The sequence below is a fragment of the Notolepis coatsorum genome (genome assembly GCF_963971535.1).
Source record: "Notolepis coatsorum genome assembly, chromosome: 2".
NCBI classification, from domain to species: Eukaryota; Metazoa; Chordata; class Actinopteri; order Aulopiformes; family Paralepididae; genus Notolepis; species Notolepis coatsorum.
The window spans coordinates 146,288,013-146,312,581 of NC_140166.1; the positions used below are offsets into that span (position 1 = coordinate 146,288,013).

The window sequence follows — 24,569 nt, forward strand, 5'->3', positions numbered from 1 at the left end:
AAATGTAAATAATAAAAAATAATCAAATGATTGTTACAGCTGCTGAGCTATACTATAGCTAATGTCCATTAATATCTCCCTTTTGATGAAATGGGTTCAAGAATCGAATCAGGGTTGTTAGCAGAGAGAGAGGGATGGGGAGACAGAGCGAGAGGGAGGGAGGGGGCTGCTAGAGTGGAGCTAAAATAATGTTTTTTTTTTTTTTTTTGTTTTTTTATATACTAGACTTCACTCGGGTGTATTATTGATGCTCTCATTGATACTATGTTTGTTTCTGAAGTGTGTGTGTGAGATATAGAGAGAGAGGGGGGTGAGAGAGATGAGGAAGGGGCAAGAGAGAAAGAGAGCTGGGAGAGTGTGTGTGAGAGAGAGAGAGGGGGGGGTGTGTGATTACTCAGCCCTTGTGTGTGTGAATGTAACAAGTTCCTAACGTTTTCTTTCCCCTATTATTTCATGCACACATTATTCATTGTTTTAAATTAGTTATTTTGTGCATCACTCCGTTTTGAATTTGATGCAAATTTGCAATGCATGAGGGTCATCCTTTTGTGTTAAATGGCTGCATAAAGCAAGCATTTGTTGACTCGCATGTTGATAAGAGTATTAAAACTTTTTTTTAAGGTAAAAAAAATTAAAATGCGTTAATTTGCGATTAATCGCGAGTTAACTATGGACAATCATGCAATTAATCGAGTTAAATATTTTAATCGTTTGACAGCACTAATTTAAACACAGTAGCAGTTCAACTGGAGAGGAGCTCAGATGAAAGTCCGGAAAAGTGTTTTTTTTATTTGATCAGCTGTGCCTGTGAGAGAGTCCGCGGTTGTTGGTGTGTGTTGGCGACGCGCGTGTGTCTTTCCATTGGTTTCATTTGGTTAACATTATTGGGCGAACAAGAAAACTGTAAAATTGTAATGACCCTGCAGCTGTTCCAATGTAAATGTGTCTTGCTCAGTGCAGTTTCGCCCGCTCTGAGTCTGAAGTCGGACTCTGTGTGCCCGGCCACGCGCGCTGTTCTTGCACGGAACCCGCGAGTGCGACTGGTATGTTTGCGCTGTGAGGCGTATTCTTCGTATGGCTGCACGTACCGCACCGTGACGGCCGTACCGTAAATTCGGGGGACAAATACACGCACCGTTACACCCCTAATATGTACTGGTGTCATGGCCAAGGAGTCCCTCTATATCCCTCTAAAACAAGGACTCTCTTTCTCTCTCTCCCACCCCTTCTTTTTGTCACTCACTCACTGCATCCGTCTTCCCGTAACCCCCCCCCCCCCCCACCCATCTTTCTGTCACTCATTCACTCTGCATCTGTCTTCCAGTAACTCTCCCTCCCTCTCGTGCCCCCCCCCTCTCTCTCTCTCTCTCTCTCTCTCTCTCTCTCTCTCTCTCTCTCTCTCTCTCTCTCTCTCTCTCTCTCTCTCTCTCTCTCTCTCTCTCTCTCTCTCTCTCTCTCTCTCTCTCTCTCTCTCTCTCTCCTCCCCCCCCCTCTCTCTCTCTCTCTCTCCTCCCCCCCCCCCTCTCTCTCTCTCTCTCCTCCCCCCCCCTCTCTCTCTCTCTCTCTCCTCCCCCCCCCTCTCTCTCTCTCTCTCTCCTCCCCCCCCCCTCTCTCTCTCTCTCTCTCTCTCTCTCCTCCCCCCCCTCTCTCTCTCTCTCTCTCTCTCTCTCTCCTCCCCCCCCCTCTCTATTCTCTCTCCCTCTTTATCTCTCCCTCCAACTATCACAAGGTCAGGCTTGCGGAGGTGAGAGGCAGGTCTGTGCAGTGGTTGGTGTTGAGGTGGGGGGGGGGGGTGATGAATGTGTGCAGTGCAGCAGTAAATGCTGCTATCGAGTGGTGGGTGGTCTGGTCCTGTGTCAGGAGAGAGGGGGGGGGGCTCATCCTCACTAGGAACAGCTATAATGAGATGTGTGTTTACGTCCGCGCACACGCACGTGTGTGTGTGCCGTGTTCCACCTGGCACTGTCGATTAGGTGCAATTAATCTTTGTTAAGCAAAGCCCTGCAGAGAGCTGCTTGTCGTGCCCACACACACACACACACACACACACACACAGAATACTACCTGACACCTACACACACGCACACAGAATACTACCTGACACCTACACACACGCACACACACAGAATACTACCCGACACCTACACACGCGCGCGTGCACACACCGAATACTCCCTGACACATAGAGAATACTACCTGACACCTACACACGCAAACACACACACAGAATACTACCGGACACCTACACAGTACACACACGCACACAAACGCACACACACAGAATACTACCGGACACCTACACAGTACACACACGCACACAAACACACAGAATACTACCGGACACCTACATACACGCACACATACACACACACACAGAATACTCCCTGACACCTACATACATACACACACACATACACACACACACACAGAATACTCCCCGACACCTGCATGCATGCATACACACACACACACACGCACACACACTCGCACTCGCACACACACACACACACAGAATACTCCCTGACACCTACACACACACAGAATACTCCCTGACACCTACACACACACACACACACACAGAATACTCCCTGACACCTACACACACACAGAATACTCCCTGACACCTACACACACACAGAATACTCCCTGACACCTACACACACACACACACACACACAGAATACTCCCTGACACCTACACACACACACACACACACACACACACACACACACTAGGGGTGAAGTCACAGTTCGGTACGGGTTTTCGGTACAGTGGGGGAAAGTTTGGCTTTCCATGTTCCACTCAGGGGTGATGTAGTGTGCAGTAACTAATTGTACTTGTAGGGCTGTCGAGGAATATTCTATATTGAAATTAATAATCGACTTGTAAAGAAAAGAAAAAATAATAATTATTATAATAGATTGTGAAAAAAACAGCCCCCGGTGGGTGGTCGTTAGTGGTTAACATACCGTTGTATTCGTTCGGTACACAGCCGTTCGGTACGGTACACACAAACGGTTCGGTACAGATATGTGTACCTTTACACCCCAGAGCTTCTGATAATGTGCTTCATACAGTAAAAAATAAGTTAAGTGAAAGAGGAATAAAGTCCCAACACTACAAATATACATTACAAACTAAGGTACAACCCAAGTACAATGAATTAATGAATAACAGAAGGTTTAAAGGCCAACTTGCAGGTTAAACCCTACTCTTCAGTTATGGGTAGTTTACATCATTGGTATCTAATTTCATTTTTATTTTATTTTTATTTGATGCCGGAAATGCCACTCAGAAAGGGTTAAAAAGGTCCACGCACGAATAACATGCACGGAGCAAATCTAAAAGCTTATCGGACGCTAGCAGGGCCGTGACGTCACTCCAGGTAACTTTCCCTACTTCTGATCCACTACAATGGAGTTTGACGAGTGCAGAAAGCTATTTCCTTGATCCAAATGGATGCCTTACAAGACGCAAATGGGTTTAATCGTCGAGACTTTGATGGACCAGCTACAACTGGTTGAAACAAGGTAGTTATAAGGTTTTTAATGTCGTAAAAGAATAACTACATTTACCACTAGGCAGCCTGTTGTTCAGTACAGCAGCGCTACTGGTCTGTGGGCTGTCGCCTTATCCCCGGGTCATAGTATCAAGCTGGCTATATAGCTCTGGCTAATGTTACCCCGCTAACGTTAGCATTATGTCTACTGTCGTGCATGTAAAAGAGTTGGGAACGAGTTTTTCCCTCTTCATGAAAGTCAGCGTTGGCCTAGTCACATTGTTTATTGAACAAAAATACAACCTGCAAGTTGGCCTTTATGGCTTTGTTCATGCATAGATATGATGATGTGGATGTTTTTTTTGCAATAACTAGGCCTAAAAAAATGGTTTGTTTCCGGTTGCCGACCGACCATGCCGATTCAGGTGCGACCCAATATATTTTATGAGTTAAAAATTATTATATATATTTTTTTTGAATAAAATTTCATAGAAATCTTAGTCAAACCTTTAGTATTATGGATATTAAACATGCTGGCAGAGTACATGCATCCATGTTGTTGTGAACATTTTAATTAAATAAAGAAATTCCCTATCCATAGTCGCCGTGGGAAAGAATAAAATAAAATATAAAATAAAGAAAATTCCCTACCTACCCATGGCCTTAACTGACAACCAACAGGAAACAAATTTTTTGTTATGCCCTAATGATTTAAATCTTGATATATATATATATATAATCTCACCCCTACACATGGCGCTGGGAGCAGGGCCCAGCTGCTTGTGGGCTCTGGTACCGCTCCCCGGGTCACCATGTGCACATCTGGTTCTGCTCCCCGGAAGCTTTGCTTCATCATTTACTCTTTCCTGGAAACTAGTATTTAAATGTCCGTGATATGATCTTTTTTGAGGCGGGGGGGGGGGGGGGGGGGGGCTGCACCAAACTGAAATGTTTCTTTTCAAGTCGCTGGGATGTGATTTGTAGCCCAGGGACTCAGTCAGTCGCTCCACAATACTTCATTTACAATGGATTCTTATCCAATATTGCAGCCCCCTGCGATTCTGAAATTGCACCGGGCCATATTGGGATTTTTGATACAATTTAGATTAATTGTGCAGCAGCCCTGTAGTTTGTTATGCTGGTCGTGCTGGTGAGCGTGTCTATTCCCCGAGAGACCAACATCCTGCCCAGTGCTACTGTCTCTCTCTCTCTCTCTCTCTCACTCTCACTCTCACTCTCACTCTCACTCTCACTCACTCTATAGATGCCATGCAGATGTGCATCACAGTCCTCCAGGTCTGTCTGGCTAATTGAATCCTCTCTGTATCTCGATGGCCTTTGAGGAGGAGGTTTGATCTCATGTTGCTCCTCTGTCCGCTGCTTTGGTGTCTCCTCTCTCTTCCCTCTACTTTCTCTCTCCCTCTCTTAAATCAATGTTTAAGTGGAAGACATTCTTTAATATAGGCCTTAAAGTCAGACATTATATAGTTGTGTATTAGGGGTGTAACGGTATTCGTACCGAACCCTTTCTGTGCCGTGTACCGAATTAATACGTTATTTTAACCACTAACGGAACGCAAATGCGGAACCTAATTTTTTTTTAAAGATATATAACTTGTGCAAAGGGCCTGCAATTTAGCATAGCCTCATAGTATGGCGAACGATAAAAACAGACACACACACAACACCCTCTCTCTCAGTGCGTGAGGAGGATTGGTGCTAGATTAAGAAGGGGCCGTCTCTCATAGATCAAATTAATGATAGTTTGCGCCGCGGCATATAGAATGGTCATTCATACACAGCAACGCGCCTCCGAACAAGGTGTGATGAACATGAAGCGATATCCCATTTTCTTGGCATGAAACGGGAAACGGTAATGGCTTATTCAGATGTGACTCAGCAGATAGCTTATTCAGATGTGATTCAGCAGATGGCTTATTCAGATGTGATTCAGCAGATGGCTTATTCAGATGTGATTCAGCAGATAGCTTATTCAGATGTGATTCAGCAGATGGCTTATTCAGATGTGATTCAGCAGATGGCTTATTCAGATGTGATTCAGCGTATAGCTTATTCAGATGTGATTCAGCGTATAGCTTATTCAGATGTGATTCAGCAGATGGCTTATTCAGATGTGATTCAGCGTATAGCTTATTCAGATGTGATTCAGCAGATAGCTTATTCAGACGTGATTCAGCAGATAGCTTATTCAGATGTGATTCAGCAGATAGCTTATTCAGATGTGATTCAGCAGATAGCTTATTCAGATGTGATTCAGCAGATGGCTTATTCAGATGTGATTCAGCAGATGGCTTATTCAGATGTGATATTTAGCAGATGGCTTATTCAGATGTGATTCAGCGTATAGCTTATTCAGATGTGATTCAGCGTATAGCTTATTCAGATGTGATTCAGCAGATGGCTTATTCAGATGTGATTCAGCGTATAGCTTATTCAGATGTGATTCAGCAGATAGCTTATTCAGACGTGATTCAGCAGATAGCTTATTCAGATGTGATTCAGCAGATAGCTTATTCAGATGTGATTCAGCAGATAGCTTATTCAGATGTGATTCAGCAGATGGCTTATTCAGATGTGATTCAGCAGATGGCTTATTCAGATGTGATATTTAGCAGATGGCTTATTCAGATGTGATTCAGCAGATGGCTTATTCAGATGTGATTCAGCAGATGGCTTATTCAGATGTGATTCAGCAGATGGCTTATTCAGATGTGATTCAGCAGATGGCTTATTCAGATGTGATTCAGCAGATGGCTTATTCAGATGTGATTCAGCAGATGGCTTATTCAGATGTGATTCAGCAGATAGCTTATTCAGATGTGACTCAGCAGATGGCTTATCCAGATGTGTAGGGCTGTCTTAAATGCTTCGAAGGTTCGTTCGATGGGCATGGGATTCGAATATGAAAATAAAATTCGAATGTATAAAAAAAAAAATAATAATAATCATAAAAATGTATATTTTTGCAGAATCAACTCTGCCTCTCTGTTAATTACAACAAGCAATGCTAGGGCTGGGCGATATAACGATAAATATCGCGATATATTTTAATAATCGATATCGAAATTAAAAATAAAATCGAAAAATCTTTTTTTAATTTTTTTAATTTTAATTTTTTTTTTGGCCTGCAACAGGGCAGTTTTAAAACCAGAGACAGTGGACAGACTTGTCTTTCTTGCCTGCAACTTAAAGTAATGGCTTTGCTTGTCCAAATGACAATACTGACCAAATTGAGATTTATTTTTCTCTTGTCCATTTATTTTGTTTGCTTTCTAATTTAAAATACATTTAGAAACCGTCTGTACACAGTAGGCTATGTGTGCTAGCAGAGCTAGACTCCAGTCACGAGTCAGTGCACATGTGCGGTGGTTTGTCCACCAAAAAAGCGCCAAAAGATCGAAAATAAACTAACAGAGCCAGAACTGTTCAACTCCTCTGGAGCCACAGCCAGCAGAGAAGCCGGTTTACTTTAGCTTTTAAACCAGCTGCAGCCTGAGAACTGGAGTGTGAGGGGATGTAACACTAAAGATGGCGGCAACGACAAAGAATTGCTGCAAAATAAACATACATCTGTTGTTAAAAAAAATAATTTTTTTTTAATACTTATAACAATTCGATAATTATCGATATCGAGAAATAAAATAAAATTATCATATCGTTATCGCGATATGATTTTTTTCCATATCGCCCAGCCCTAAGCAATGCTGTTTGTTATTTAAGATGAGGTCGGAGTCGGCACTGACAGATTTGTGTTCATTGTGCTGCTTTTATAAAGCCTCAAATGACTGCTTACAATATTTCATGAAAGCAAAGTGTTTCGTTTGTCTAAGATTTAAAAAGGTTCAAAGTGCTGTACAATAGGGATGGGTACCTTTTCACATTTGAACCGATACGGTACCGGTACCTGTGAATCGATACCGGTACCCAACGGTACCTTTTTTCGGTACTTTAGTCTCAAGAAATTTAATTTACCTACCTCAGCCGTGAAAAAAAAAATCCAAACTTCAAATAACTACAATTTCGACAGTTTTCGGCTTGCCATTGCTCCGACTGCTTTGTTGTTGAATCAAGTAAAATCCTAGGTAAACGTATATTGTGCGTGTGAACGTTGACATGAAAAAAGGTAAAAAAAAATAAAAAATATCTCACTTGAATCGATACTCGGTAGTACTGACGTGTTTCGGTTCGGTACCTCAAAAGTACCGAATTCGGTACCCATCCCTACTGTACAAGTCTAACAAAAATAATAATGATACAAAAAAAAGATTTAATCTCGAAGCTTCGAATTCCAAAAAAGAATTCGAAGGTCAGCCTTACAGATGTGTGATTCAGTGCAGAGCATTTCACTCTTATTTGCCCCTAAACATATCCACATCTGGACACCAGGGGTCACTGGCCTCCTCAGTGATATCCACATCTGGACACCAGGGGTCACTGACCTCCTCAGTGATATCCACATCTGGACACCAGGGGTCACTGACCTCAGTGATATCCACATCTGGACACCAGGGGTCACTGACCTCCTCAGTGATATCCACATCTGGACACCAGGGGTCACTGGCCTCCTCAGTGATATCCACATCTGGACACCAGGGGTCACTGGCCTCCTCAGTGATATCCACATCTGGACACCAGGGGTCACTGGCCTCAGTGATATCCACATCTGGACACCAGGGGTCACTGACCTCAGTGATATCCACATCTGGACACCAGGGGTCACTGACCTCAGTGATATCCACATCTGGACACCAGGGGTCACTGACCTCCTCAGTGATATCCACATCTGGACACCAGGGGTCACTGACCTCCTCAGTGATATCCACATCTGGACACCAGGGGTCACTGAGGCCATGGTTACACCATTGAATACAGATTTTTTTTTAATGATTACGTTTGCTGTCCAAGTTAAAAAGAAACGCAGTGTTTGCAGGATAACGCATTGCCCTACAGGCAACGCTGAAATTGTGTTTCCGTTTTGGATACTCTCCCAAAATCTGCGCGATACGGAGCCGTTGTTGCTCAACGCCCATGCGCAGTAGAGACCCGCACGGTTATTTCCAGTGTTTACAGCAGAGCTGTCCCAAATAGCTGCAGCTACCATGTGTTGTCAAGTTATTTTTATAAGGAGCCCAGTCCAAGCTACAACAGTCTGCATTCCCTTAACAATTGTTTGTATTGAGCCGTATTGTATTGTACCCATTCTGCAATCTGTTGAATAAAGTTTACATCTATTCATTCTGCTAGCATTAACGATTGCATGAGCAGCTGGCTAACGTTAGCTACCCAGACCCTGTTAGCTCAGAGCTCCTCTTTCAACATAACAAGCATTAAACAAAATGGCCCAGTCATCTATTCACCTTTGTTTAATACATGAGGCGTTGTCTCTAATGTTATCTAGCTAATGATAGCTCCTTATATCATCAGTTTTGTGCTGGCTGGCTAACGTGAGCTAACGTTAGCTACCTACTAACGTTGAGACTAAAACTCCGCTCTTGGTGGTCAATTGTGTTGATGTTAGTTTTTGTTTCATCAACAAATGAGGCAGAACACACAGTGAATGTATCCATTTTGTTTATTGCACTTTTATTGCACTTTCTTTGCTGAAAAATAAATGCTACGTTGGCTAAATGGCTCACGCGAGGCATTTAAAGATGGTGGACTTGTTGATTTTTTGCAGGAAGTGTAGTGAGCGTTCAACATTTTCTGATTGGTTGAAAATTGCCTTAATGTTCGCCACCTACTGCCACCTACTGCTTTGGCATTGTACTACATGTATACACATCACTGTGCTCAGGAGGCAAAAACACTGTCTAACTTGCCTGCCATTACGTTGCGTTCTGAAAAGCTAAACGGACCCTGAAAACGAAACGAAAATGGCCCTGTGTGTAACCGCAGCCTGACCTTCTCGGCTCGAGATGCGAGAGAGAGAGACTGTTTCACCCAGGATCCACACTTACTACTGATGACACAACCAATGGTTGTTTAAATAGGAATATACGGAATGAGGGATGGAGAGGAAGCGAGAGAGGGGCAGGAAGCGTGAGAGAAGGGGAGAGAGGGAGGAAGAGAGGGAGGGAGCACAAGGGAGGAAGTGCGAGAGAGGGACCTCTCCACTGTCCAGTTCAGCACCTCTCTGCTGTCCAGTTCAGCACCTCTCCGCTGTCCAGTTCAGCACCTCTCCACTGTCCAGTTCAGCACCTCTCCACTGTCCAGTTCAGCACCTCTCCGCTGTCCAGTTCAGCACCTCTCCGCTGTCCAGTTTAGCACCTCAGTTTAGCACCTCTCCGCTGTCCAGTTTAGCACCTCTCCGCTGTCCAGTTCAGCACCTCTCCGCTGTCCATTTAAGCACCTCTCCACTGTCCAGTTCAGCACCTCTCCACTGTCCAGTTCAGTACCTCTCTATCTACACCCCCTCTCTTTCTCTTCCCCTCATCGCTCTCCTCTCTCTATGCCCCCCTCTCTCATCTGTCTCCTCTCTCTCTTCCCCTCATCGGTCTCATCTCTCTCTACTCTACCCCCCTCTCTCTCTGTCTGTCTGTCTGACTGTCTGTCTGTCTCTCTGTTTTTCTGTCACTCTCAGTCTCTCTCTCTGGCTCTATCTCTCTCCGTCTGCCTGTGTTTGTCTGTCTGTCTCTTTCTCTCTGTCTTTCCGTCTCCCCCTGTCTCTCCCCCCCGTATCGGTCTCATCTCTCTCTGTCTCTCTCTCTCTCTGTCTCTCTCTCTCTCTCTCTCTCTCTCTGTCTCTCTCTCTCTCTCTCTCTCTCTCTCTCTCTCTCTCTCTCTCTCTCTCTCTCTCTCTCTCTCTCTCTGTCTCTCTCTCCCCCCCTCCCCCCCCTCTCTCTCCCCCCCTCCCCCTCCTCTCTGTCCTGAACAGAGTAATGATGGCGGTGCTTCTAGCAGCAGTGACTGGCTCAGCGCCATGTGTTCATGCTAATATATCCACACTTTAATGACACTGCGGTCGGCCGTCCTGTAGGTGGCTCAGTCCTCCGCTGTGTGTGTGTGTGTGTGTGTGTGTGTTGAAAGGGCTTTTATGTGTGCATCTTATTTCCTAGCGGTGTGGGTTTCACTACTTAATTACTTGACTCATAATTACGGAGTGACACGCAAACGGCTACACAGCCATGCATGCAGTCTCAGTCAGCCATACACACACACATACACACACATGCATGCACATACACACACACATGCACACATGCACACACACACATACACAGCCATGCATGCAGCGTCAGTCAGCCATACACACACACATACACACACATGCATGCACATACCATACACACACACATGCACACACCCACACACACGTACACATCCATGCATGCAGCGTCAGTCAGCCATACACACACCCACACATGTACACACACGCATAATCCCCACACTCTGGCAAATAGATCACAGACATACACACACTGTTTCTCACCAGCACACAGACACACACACAGACACACAGACAGACAGACGGACACAGACAGACACACAAGCCTCCAAACCCAGTGGCTCTATCATGTGGTGCCTGTTAGCCCTCTTCCTCCTCTTCCTCCTCCTCCTCCCTCTTCCTCCTCCTCCCTCCTCCTCTTCCTCCTCTCCTCTTCTTCCTCCTCATCATCCTCCTCATCATCATTATGTGGCTCCTCCTCCAGATGACCATGTTTGTTGTAACCACATGGGGGCGCTGTCCTAGTGGTGATGCGGCCGTGTAACATGACACAGTTGTTTAGGAGAAGCCCTGCTGTACGGAAAACGTCACATCTCATTAACCATATATATCACAATATAGTTTTTCTGTCAATTCAATAAAACATTTGTCTATAATAGCCACACAAACACACAAACTGTCTCACCTCTCGCTTCCCTATTTACTGCAGTTTTCACTTACCTTGCACAAAACTCAGGCGTTTGGTTTCTGAGCAGGTGATGAATTAGCAATAATCCACTTGATAAAGTAAATCTGGATGCAGCCCACGGGTCGAGTGTTGTTCTCTCTCTCTGAAGTCTAAACTTCACAACACACAATCTAAAACCCCTCCCTACCTCCCTCTTCCAAACCGTTCCTACAACAATTATTTTATGTTGCATGATCATGAATTTATTTTTAATTTTTTTAACATTGAAATTTAAATATCAACATTATCAAACTCACGTCATCTGGTATTTTCCGTGCGCGCGTGCGCACACACACACACACACACAGAAAGTGCTCCTTAATTGAACAAGTAGAGAGAGAGATGGAGAGAGAGCCCCGCTCCCCCTTTCTAACCTCAGATCAGCTGTTTTCTGTCTGAGCAGGATTGGCTAGTTTAGCTTAGCTAGCGACTAACGTTATTTTCCCCCCAACGGAAATGAATGACTAGGATGCCAAGCTTGTTAGAAGCATTGGAATTTACACTGCACATAGAAACAGCATGGGAAAAAAAGCTGGGACTGATTTAGTTCTCAAAATGCAACCAAAGCACTCTGGAGCTATGCTATATGTCTTCATACACGGACATTTGTCACGTTTCACAAGCGGTTGTTGTTGGGCGTATATACGTAGCTACTTTGGGCTACTTCTGATTGGTGAGCAATGAGTAGGGATGGGTACCGAATTCGGTACTTTTGAGGTACCGAACCGAAACACGTCGGTACTACCAAGTATCGAATCAAGTGAGAAACCTAAAAAAAAATTAAAGTATCCTGTTTCTGTACTTGCATATATTTTAACCACCTTTACTGAAAGTTTCATTATACATTGTGTGTTGAGTACTGACTTTTAATAAGTTTTGTTTTGCAAAAATTTTTTTTTTTTTTTTTTTTTTTTTTATACTTCTTTTCATGTCAACGTTCACACGCACAATATATGCTTACCTAGGATTTTACTTGATTCAACAACAAAGCAGTCGGAGCAATGACAAGCCGAAAACTGTCGAAATTGTAGTTATTTGAAGTTTGGATTTTTTTTTTTCGACTGAGGTAGGTAAATTAAATTTCTTGAGACTAAAGTACCGAAAAAAGGTACCGTTGGGTACCGGTATCGATTCACAGGTACCGGTACCGGTATCTGTTCAAATGTGAAAGGTACCCATCCCTAGCAATGAGAGCACAGCACTTCTGATTGGTCCTGAATAGGGTGTATATCGTTGAATGGGTTTTAAAGTCCCCTGGGGTTTAGTCCTTCTCTCTCTGATCGTTGTCCCGTTTGCACCGTCCTCCCAAAAAAGGCGACTGTCGTAAGAACAAAACACACAGCAGTTTAACTTATTTTACATGACTATTGTCTAGGGGTGGGAATCATCAGTTTCATCACGATACGATACGATATCGATTCTTTGGACAACGATACGATATTTGCCGATATCACAAAGTCTGCCACGATACGATACGATACGATTCAATTCAGGTGTCTGCGATCGATATGAGGCGATATTATGTGCCCATTTAACACAATCAGTCACATTTAGATCAACTAAAAAAAGGCTACGGAAATATCAATTGATGTATTTATTTTTGAGCTCTTCCAGACATTTAAATGAAAAACAATCTATTGTTTTTAATACAAATAGACCTCCTGTTCACTTTTGTTTTTATATATTGAGCTTTAACACACACACAGACACACACAGACACACACAGACACACACACACACACACACACACACACACACACACACACAGTCCCCCACAGCCCCCACCCCTCCTCCTTCCAAGTCCCCTTTCCACTCTCCTGTTCTCTCTCACGGTTAGCTGCTTAGCTTTTAGCAGCCAACGCGACGTTCATTTAGATATTTAACGCGACGTTGGCATAAAGGAATGGCGACGATGCAACGCCTGTTATATGCATTTGACCCGTTGCGGGGAAAAAACTGCACAGACTTATATCGGCTCGCAAAATAGACGCTCTGTAGTGCTTTACAGCAGACGCAAACACTGCTGTAATTTCTACACGGAGTTTCACAATACTGGGCGCCGGCGGATATGACTCGCGGGGATTTTCAAAATAAGAGTATCGCAATATGAATCGATCTTTTTACGTTGCGTCGATCCTATTTGATTATTGATAATAGATCGATATATCGATCTGGATCGATGTATTGTCCCACCCCTACTATTGTCTATTTTCATTTTGTTACCCGCCACGTGGCAGACAGACCTCTCGGTGTCACTCGCCAAACCTAAAAGATGCCCGCGGTTGGCGGGCTCTAATTTCGTGCCCTGGCAGTATATTGTTAATAACAATTGTTTGTAAACAGTTATTGACTTGAAATGCCTGCCTGGACTGTGATTGTATTCATGATTGATGGCTTCTGCTGTATAGATGTTCTTGGGCTATTGTTGTTGTTTATAGTTTTTGTTTATCTGATTTGCCTTTTTTAATGTGTATATGTTTTGTGTTGTAGCACAAAGTGCATCAATGTTTTCTATGTCTTAAAAACAGCCGCTGACTCTGCACTTAACGGAGAGAGAGCGAGAGAGAGAGAGAGAGCGAGAGAGGGGGACAAAAGTAAAGCTTTTGTGAGGATGGAGAGGTGAGCCAGGGACAGACGCAGGGGGTTTATGTAGGCAGCGTTTACGAGCTTGCTCAAGGGCGGTGTTTGTTCGCTGGCAGCCTTAGAGTCGCATCGCTGTCAACGGGACAAAAGACCTCCGAGGCTCCGAGACGGATGCAGTGAGACGGGGAGCTTGGGAGACGAGAACGGAGAGATGAGAAGAGAGATGAGAAGAGATGAGAAGAGAGATGAGATGAGAAGAGAGAGATGAGAAGAGAGAGAGAAGAGAACAGAGAGAGAAGAGAACAGAGAAGAGAACAGAGAAGAGAACAGAGAAGAGAGACGAGAAGAGATGAGAAGAGATGAGATGAGAAGAGAAGAGATGAGAAGAGAGATGAGAAGAGAACAGAGATGAGAAGAGAGACATGAGAAGAGAGATCAATGAGACCACCTCTAATGTCACAGAGTTGGACACACACCATACATAAACACACATGTCACAGACACACAGTGCCTGCAGAGAGGTGCAAGCTGATCTGACCCGTTCCGTCTGCCACCCGTTACTTTCTCAATCACTCAGCTTTTCTCTGTCAGACCAACAGATGCGCTGCTTACTCTGTCCCTCTTTTCTCTCTTTTTCTCAAATATTCTCCTTGTCTCCCTCACACTCACTCACTCAATCAATCACTCACCCACCTCTCTCTCTCTCTCTCTCCTCTCTCTCTCTCCTCTCTCTCTCTCTCTCTCTGTCCCCCCCCCCCCCCCCCCCCCCCCACAATCTCACAGCCACACAATCAGGCGGTGCTCCTCGGAACGGGGCCTCATTCTGCAGGGGGCCCCGGGGCCCAGATTGATTGATTTGATAGGAAAGCCAGCAGGTTGGCAGAAATGAGCGAGGAATAGCAAACGACGTGCGCCGCGGTCCCGCGCTCCGCTCCCTGATGATATTGTTATTGGCTATTCTCCGGCTAACACACAGGATTACTGAGCTGTGTGTGTCACCTTCTGTTATTCACCAGAACATGAACTACACGAGTTCTTCAACTGGGTTTTCCCACGCCGCGCCGGGGAATGAAGACGTTGACGCGAGCAGGAAGCTAGCATCATCCTCGGGCTCCGTTCAGACTGCCGGCCCTGTGTCCGTCTGGAACACAGCACTCTGATTAGGGCTGGGCGATATGACCAAAAACGTTATCGCGATAAAATTATTAAATTATTTTCATATAACTCGATATCGATAATTATCGTCGATATAATGTCCGTCAAGTTTAATGAACTTTTTATGCCCGGCGCCGATGGACGGGATATTAATAGACTTATTTTTCTGCTGTGAATGTCTCGAGTTGATGTCGTCATCAGTCCGCGCACGTTAGCCAGAGCGAGCAGTACTGTGTATCCCATGACAATGTACTAGTAAATATCCCTAAAATACTCTGTTCCGCCACAATACATTGCAACGACGTCCACCGTATATCACACACTACTCTAACCGTGGCATCAGAATTCTCGCCACACACATACTCGGCGCGTAAATATATAAAAACAGCGCAGTGCAAGCTAGTTAACCTAGCCAGCTTCGTTTACAAGCGATGTATTCCATGACAATGTACTAGTAAATATCCCTAAAATACTCTGTTCCGCCACAATACATTGCAACGACGTCCACCGTATATCACACACTACTATAACCGTGGCATCAGAATTCTCGCCACACACATACTCGGCACGTAAATATATTAACTAGCGCCGTGCAAGCTAAGTATCCTAGCAGCCTTGAGTCTTGAGTCCTGTGGTGCGTAAGGACGTCATCACGTAACGTTGGTTGTGAGTGAGCTGAGCCGAGGCTGAACGGAGCCAAACTTGGAAATTGATATCGAAACTTTGCGACCACGTTTCATGTTTATTTCGAGGAAATAATTTATCGCGATATTTATCGTTATCGTTTTATCGCCCAGCCCTAACTCTGATCCAAACCACATTTAGAGCTGGTTTGGAATGCGGTCCTAGAGACGCATCAAAAAGGGATGGAAGTCGATCAGAGTGGATAGTTAGATAAACTAATCTGTTTAGTTGGCTAAAATAATCTGTTTAGTTAGCTAAAATAATCTGTTTAGTTAGCTAAAATAATCTGTTTAGTTAGCTAAAATGATCTGTTTAGTTAGCTAAAATAATATGTTTAGTGAGCTAAAATAATCTAACTCTAACGTAACCTTACTGTCATGCACTTATAAACTAACCTACACTGTAGCACTCAACACTTTGATGAACATTGTTACTCAGCTGATAGAGTTGTGCCCTTCCTGCTGTCTTGTTGTACAGAACTTGTAAGTCTCTTTGGATAAAAGCGTCAGCTAAATGACTAAATGTAAAGGTAATGTGTGTTTATGTGCGAGCATGCACACACTAGGGCCGGGCGATATGGCCAAAAATTAGGGATGCTGAACAGTTCTGGCTCTGCTTGTTTCTTTTCTATCTTTTGGCGCTTTTTTGGTGGACAAACCACATGTGCACCGTGACTCGTGACTGGAGACTAGCTCTGCTAGCACACATAGCCTACTGTGTACAGACTGTTTCAAACTGTATTTTAAATTGGAAAGCAAACTAAATAAATGGACAAGAGAAAAATTAATCTCAATTTGGTCAGTATTGTCATTTGGACAAGCAAAGCCATTACTAGTTGCAGGCGAGAAAGACAAGTCTGTCCACTGTCTGGTTTTAAAGCTGCCCTGTTGCAGGTCACAAAAGAAAAAAAAATCTTCCCCCTACTCTCCACTCTCCTCCTCCTCCTCCCTGTCTCCAGTCCGGCTGCACGGCTCTTGTCTGCCAGTAAATAAAGCCTCCTTGAAAGGAGCAGAGGAAGGTGAATAGTGTCTCGCCCGCTCCCCATGTGCCTTTTAAAGGCAGCAAGATGCTTATCGTCTGCGGGAGATTCACCTGGTCTCCATCAGTCTCATTCTGCTCCCTCCCTCCTCCCTCCCTCCTCCCTCCCTCCCTCCTCCTCCCTCCATCCCTCCCTCCCTCCTCCCTCCTGCTCCCCTCCATCCCTCCTCCTCCCTCCATCCCTCCTCCTCCCTCCATCCCTCCCTCCTCTCTCCATCCCTTCTCTCCTCCCCTCCCTCTCTCCTCCCATCCCTCATCCCTCCATTCCTCCCATCCATCCCTCCTCTCTCCCTCCCTCCCTCCTCTCTCCATCCCTCCCTCCTCTCCATCCCTTCTCTCCTCCTCCATCCCTCCTCCCTTCCCTCCTTCCACCTCCCCTCCTCCCCCCTCCCCTCTCTCTCTCACTGTCTGTCTGTCTCTTATCTCTTTATCTCTCCTTTATCTCACTCTTTATCTCTCTCTCACTGTCTGTCTGTCTGCCTCTCATTATCTCTCACTCTCTCATGTCCTTCCTTTTGTGCATCTTGTCCAGTCACAGATGGGTCAAATATATTGGCTGATCGAAAAAGAAGAAAATAACATTCTAAATATAATTCTCTCTCTCTCTCTCTCCCTCCTGTCTCTCTCTGTCTCTCTCTGTCTCTCTCTGTCTCTCTCTGTCTCTCTCTGTCTCTCTCTCTCTCTCTCTCTCTCTCTCTCTCTCTCTCGATCTCCCTTCCATCTGTAGTTCCTGATAGAGATTGTATATTTGCTCATCCAAAACAACAAAAATAATTCTAAATGTAATTATTTCATCGTCTGGTCATTCTCCTCCCCTCCCTCCATCCATATGTCTAGTCCTAGATGAAGTCGATGCGTTCACACAGATAAGGGGAGAAATATAACGAGGTGATTTTCAGTGAGTGTAATGTGTTTCCTCTCTCTCTCCTCTCTCTCCTGCAGTCCAGTACCAGATGGAGATGATGCGCTCCCTGCGTCACGTCAACATCGACCACCTGCACGTCGGCTGGTACCAGTCCACTTACTACGGCTCCTTCGTTAGCCGCGCACTGCTCGACTCCCAGTTCAGCTACCAGCACGCCATCGAGGAGTCCGTGGTGCTCATCTACGGTAAGCTAGCCCTAAAACGCACCCGCGGCAAGCTAGCCCCAAAACACACCCGCGGTAAGCTAGCTAAAAAAAACACCCACTGCAAGCTAGCTCAAAAACACACCCGCGGCAAGCTAGCTCAAAACACATACAGGGTAAGCTAGCCCAAAACCACACCCACGGTAAGCCAGCCCCTAAACACAGCCATGGTAGCTCAAAAACAAACCCATGGTAAGCTAGCCCCAAAACCACACCCATGGTAAGCTAGCCCAAAAACAAACCCATGGTAAGCTAGCCCCAAAACCACACCCATGGTAAGCTAGCCCAAAAACAAACCCATGGTAAGCTAGCCCAAAACCACACCCACGGTAAGCTAGCCCAAAACCACACCCACGGTAAGCTAGCCCAAAACCACACCCACGGTAAGCTAGCCCAAAACCACACCCACGGTAAGCTAGCCCAAAACCACACCCACTGTAAGCTAGCCCCAAAACCACACCCATGGTAAGCTAGCTCAAAACCACACCCATGGTAAGCTAGCCCAAAACCACACCCATGGTAAGCTAGCCCAAAACCACACCCATGGTAAGCTAGCCCAAAACCACACCCACGGTAAGCTAGCCCAAAACCACACCCACGGTAAGCTAGCCCAAAACCACACCCACGGCAAGCTACCATCATACCATCTTTTACTATTATGCACTTTGCTACTAAGTAATCTACCTTGCCTATATTACTTAAGCATTACATCACGCGCAGGAGTGGGTTGTGACAATTAGACTAGTCTAATTGTCACAACCCACGACTGCGAATGGTGTAATGGCTTTTATACAACTGGCACATTCATCCAACCTTATTGCTATACAATAAACACACATTAATTGAAGATTTATTGAGAGAACCATCCGCCAGAAAAAGTAGTTCCCAAAAAAAAAAAAAAAAGGAGAAGTTGCCTCCATGTGGAAGCAGCTTGGAAGTGCATCCAACTGTTCTCAGTAGGACATCCAACAAACTAAGACATCCAACTGTCTTTCAACTAGACATCCAGCATTATTATAAATACCCACGTGTAACTTAAACAATCAGAATCGAGAAATTTGCATGCCGTTGTATAATACCTACTATGCTATTATGTCTATACTACTATGCACTCAAGACTGTAGCATTTAAACCATTTGAGCTTGTGTGAACACAGAAATCCAACTCGGGTCCACACCAAACAATGGCACCCTGATCCACCTGTTTGAGGTGGTCTCACCCTGGTCCTGTTTGAGGTGGTCTCACCCTGTTTGAGGTGGTCTCACCCTGGTCCTGTTTGAGGTGGTCTCACCCTGGTCCTGTTTGAGGTGGTCTCACCCTGTTTGAGGTGGTTTCACCCTGGTCCTGTTTGAGGTGGTCTCACCCTGGTCCTGTTTGAGGTGGTCTCACCCTGGTCCTGTTTGAGGTGGTCTCACCCTGTTTGAGGTGGTCTCACCCTGGTCCTGTTTGAGGTGGTCTCACCCTGGTCCTGTTTGAGGTGGTTCAAAAATCACGCATTTAATGAAGCTGTAGGGCTGGGCGATATGGCCTAAAAATAAAATCCAAGATACATTTTTTTAATCAGATTTAGATTGAGAGCAACTTTTTTTTTCTTTTTTTTTTGGACAGAAAAAATTATCAAACCAAGATGAATGTCCCTATTGGGATTGAAGTGCAAACCTAGCTTTCATCAATCTTCACTTAAAAAAAATTCTAATAATATATATATATAATATAAAAGGTTACTCTTGATCAAACAAAGATGAATGTCCCTATTGGGATCAATAGTGCAATAACTTGCTTTTTCACCAAACTTCACTTAAAACAAATAAAAGGTGCCTCTTGATCATCAAACAAGAATGAATTTCCCTATTGGGATTAATAAAGTGCAAATCTAACTTTCACCAAACATCACTTTTTGTAAAATAAAAGGTGACTCTTAAAAAAAAATTTAAATATTAAATCGATTTACATTTTTCAAAATCATCCTAAATCATTAATTCGAATTAATCGTAATATCGATTAATCGCCCAGCCCTTTCTCTCAGTATAAATTTCCAAATGTGTGCTTTTTTTCATCATCATAATGTTATCTCCCAGCTGGTGAGTCCAATAGCCAAACAATGCTGTGAGGCTAAACGAACGTGCATAATTCAGGCGACGGTACACAGTGTAGGGGTGGACGGTATAAACGGTATACGGTATAAACTGTATGAATTTGCTCTACGGTATGGATTTTGACTATACCTTGTAACCGGTAGAGCAGCTCTAAAATAGCAATGACGTCATGTAACCACAGCGCGACTATTTCACTCCGCATTTGCCCCTAAAAATAGATAGAATTAGTCATAGATAATAGATATGTGCAAACTGGAAAAAGTTATTTAGGAGGCTTCGCGCAGTGGGCGTGTCAACACGCAATTGTCATTTCATAATAAACGCATATCACCGCGGCGCACAGCAAGTTTCAATTTCAGTTCCTGGCATTTTTAACCAGTGGAGAAAGGTAAGAGATTTCCCCATTGTTTTTCTTATATGAATTATTCTACGTTAATAAAACATACCTGGTGATCAACTACAGTTTGCTGTGAACATTATGATATGTGTGTAGTGTTCTGACGGCTGGGCAGCGCGAGCTGGATGCTGAATTTTGCGAGAAGCATATGCAGCTGCAGAGCCGCAGAGTAGGGGCGCTTTCAGGTCCGGTCACAGGCCCGCTCAACAGCGCCCCCCCCCACCCAACGGCTGAATTCCCAATGGCTGAATTGGAGTATTGCACTGTGTATTGCAGTGTACTGTGTATACTATTGGGATTGTTGGGAGCAGCACGGAGTCTCGACTCGGGACTTATTTTATTTGGAATATAATGACTGTATACGCAAAAGTAGCCTAGTTTTAAGTTAAAATATTATAAATCTACATGCCTTGAGGATGTCATTCTTTATATAGCCTGCCTATCAGGCAAAACAAATTATTCGAACGGAAACACTGATACCGTGATATATACCGTTATCGTCTATGCTTCAAATTATACCGTGATATACATTTTAGACCATACCGTCCACGCCTAACACAGTGGTGCATAATTAATTTCCGACGGTGAATTGGAAAACGTATATATTATTTCATAACATTTGTGCAATCAAACAAAACGCATATCCGCACAGTGGATTACAGCTCGCAGTACTTTTACACAAGACACGTTTCAACCCAACAGGGTCTTCATCACGGTCTTCATCAACAAACCTTTACCTGTAGAATCAAGAGAAACAAAAGTAATATGAAGGCGGCCGGGTAGCACAGCGGACTAAGCGTCTGTCTACCACCGCAGAGACAGTGGTATCGAATCCAGCTGTCAGCGTTGCCTCCGGCTTGGCTGGCCGTCATACTAAATCAATTGGCAGAGTCAGCAGGTGGAAGTCGATGGGTGGTAATCTGGTCGTTGTGGACAGCGACCCCTACAGGTCGGTTGGGTGCCTGCACAGCAGAGACAGGAAATGGCGGGGTTAGTGTGAGCCTCCCACACGTTACACCTCGCCAATGAGAGTCCGCGCTGGCAGGTGAAAAGATGTGACAGGCTGCCTCCTCGTGTACCGGAGGGGACACGTGATGCAAGGCTTCTATCCTCCCTACAACCGGCCAGTGGGGGGCATATGCGAGCAACGATCAAGACAGGGGAGGGGAGAATTGTCACGGCAAAATTGGGATGGGAGAAAAAAAATAGAAAGGGAGGAGAAAAAGTTAATAAAAAATTAAAGAGGAGGTAAAACCCACACTGGAGCCATATGAAGGAACTTCAGTCACAAACTGCAAGCTACCGACCTCCAAGAGGAAACATCGCGCCTGGAGACACAAAGGTCAATGTGGGAAACAAGGGACCTCCTCAAGACCGGCATTGACGTCATATCGTGTTTCCCACAGGATGTTGCGAGACTCTGGGGGGTGAACCTCCGACCCTCTAGGGGGGTCCGGGGGCATGCCCCCCCGTATTTTTTTTTATTGTTTGTACATTAAATTACATTTAATTAAACATTAAAAACAAGTTAAATGCATCAATCTGGTGCATTTTGAGAGCAAAATAAAGAGGCTAGATCTATGATGAACGTTGTGCTCAAAACACAAAATCGACTAGATTGCAGTGCTTCCCAAACCTCTCCTCGGAGCACCGGTCTCTCTCTCTTTACCTCCTCTCTGTCTGCAGCAGCTCTCGTGGAACAGCATGTCCGTATCAACAGTCTATGAATAGTGTTGGAGAAAGAGAAAGTATCTTACAAGCGATACAACTAATAAAGCCTCAGACATGATGACTAAGCAATAGCACAGGGGTGGCCAACCAGTCAGAGACTAAGAGCCACAAAAATTACTGTGGTACCACAAAGAGCCACACCATATACCAGCGTTTCTCAACTTTTTTCAGTCACGGCACCCTTCATGTGTTTATAGGTCTCACCCTCTGGCCTCTGAAGTTGCTAATGTCTTTTTTATTTGGGCCTCACAGGGTTAAAAGTACCCTGTGAGACCCACGGTTGCAAAATTACAAAATCACTTTTAGCCATTTAAAAAAAAGAATGTTTATTTAAAAAATGTTAAGCACATGTATAGTCAATTGGTCCTGTTGTTCAGCCTCACAATGCTATTTGATAGTAAATGTGTTTATATGTCCCACCCTCTGGCCTCTGAAGTTGCTAATGTCTTTTTAATTTGGGCCTCACAGGGTTAACCTCTTAAGCCCAAGATATACAGTAAAAGTGTATATTTTCAGCATTACGTTTGTTTACCAATTATTTTAACTGTTATTAGTGAAATATAAGATTATAGAAATCTAAGGGCATTGAGTCGGAAACCGGCGCATATTGACAGGAGGAAGTGGCACAGCCAAAAGTGAGTGTAGTCTTTTGAAGGAAGAGACTCAGGGCTTTCGAATTTCGAAAAACTACCCTACCCAGCTCACACCAGCCCCTGTCAATCATCTGACTTCTGGATTTACTTTTTTATTTCTCGTATTTTTGGGGATTATCTCCCAAACCTGAACGTTATTGCCATAAAACAGAACGCAGTTAGTTTCTCTACCTTTCTGTGAACGTCTTGCAAAAAAAACAGTGTTGCAATACGATGAAAAATGGTGGAGAAATTTACATTATAAAAATGATGGCAGAATTCAGTACTGTATCTACAAAACCTTCTGTTTAATCATCTTCCCTTTATTAATTTGCTTAGATTTTTCAGGTCTGGTCAATTTTAGCATGGTGTTATTCACAGTCAAAGATAATATATATATTTTTTTTATATAATTGATATTCTCCTTTGGTTCATTATAATTTACTCAAGCCTAGTAACAGACACACTATTTCTGACACTGATCCATATATGTCCCTAGATTCAGATACCAAGAACATGCAAATGGACCATTAAAAAAAAAAAAATGTTTATTCTACGTCCTTATGGAATGAGTAACATATAAAAAAAAGTAAAAAAAAAAATAAAAATGTAAAAAAAAAATATATATATATATAATCTTTTTATTTTTTTTATGGATGAAAGAGCCGCACATTGACGGGCAAAGAGCCGCATGCGGCTCGCGAGCCGCGGGTTGGCCACCCCTGCAATAGCAGATAGCATTAATGGCCATAAAGATAGCATTAAAGGCTATAAAGATGGCATTAAACGCCATAAAGTAAACCCATGAGGCACACTCCCTATACTTTACTCCTAATTATCTTATAGCAGGAGTGAACGGGACCTTTTTTGGTATAGTTAGTGAGCTGAGAGATGTTTATTATGTCCATTATGAAATTTATACGGCGCAGAGTTTAAACTGGCACCTAGAGTCCAGGGACTATCTGAAGTGTCTTGGAAGCGGACGTCCTGGATGAGACCATCTGGACGTCCTGGGCAGAGCGGGGGGGAAACCGCGCTACTGGGGTAATAATGGATGCTTTGGGTGGAAATGTACCACTTAGTTTGGGTTCAAGTGTGTTTGGCAGGTTGAAGAACCTTGTTCCAGTGTAGCGATGCAGCAGAGAGAATGACTCTCCTCAAAATTACTTTATTGCGTTATTACACTGCTGTCTGTGGTGTTTATGCCTCCGTCAGAAGTGCCATTGGGGTAGAAAGTCGAGGTATGCCAGTGGGGCCATGTTAGGACTGGGCGATATGGCCAAAAATGATATCACGATAACTATATGATGTTATCATATCACTCGATATCGATAATTATCGATATTGTTATAAGTATTCAAAAAAAAACTATATATATAATTCTTTTTAAACAGATGTATGTTTATTTTGCAGCAATTCTTTGTCATTGCCGCCATCTTTAGTGTTACAGCCCCTCACACTCCAGTTCTCAGGCTGCAGCTGGTTTGAAAGCGAAAGTAAATGGGCTTCTCTGCTGGCTGTGGCTCCAGAGGAGTTGAACAGCTCTGGCTCTGCTAGTTTCTTTTCTATCTTTTGGCGCTTTTTGGTGGACAAACCACCATGTGCACTGACTCGTGACTGGAGACTAGCTCTGCTAGCACACATAGCCTACTGTGTACAGACTGTTTCAAACTGTATTTTAAATTAGAAAACAAACTAAATAAATGGATAAAG

The 24,569-nt window shown here is 44.1% G+C and overlaps 1 protein-coding gene across 1 annotated transcript in view; it reads left to right on the plus strand.

Moving 5' to 3' along the window:
* Positions 1-24,569, plus strand: part of LOC311223027 (eukaryotic translation initiation factor 3 subunit H) — a 138,494-nt gene that overhangs the window by 58,736 nt on the left and 55,189 nt on the right. Inside the window, exon 3 of the mRNA XM_084307720.1 lies at positions 17,815-17,982. Within this exon, the coding sequence (XP_084163846.1) occupies positions 17,815-17,982 (168 nt within the window). The remainder of the gene's footprint in view (positions 1-17,814; positions 17,983-24,569) is intronic.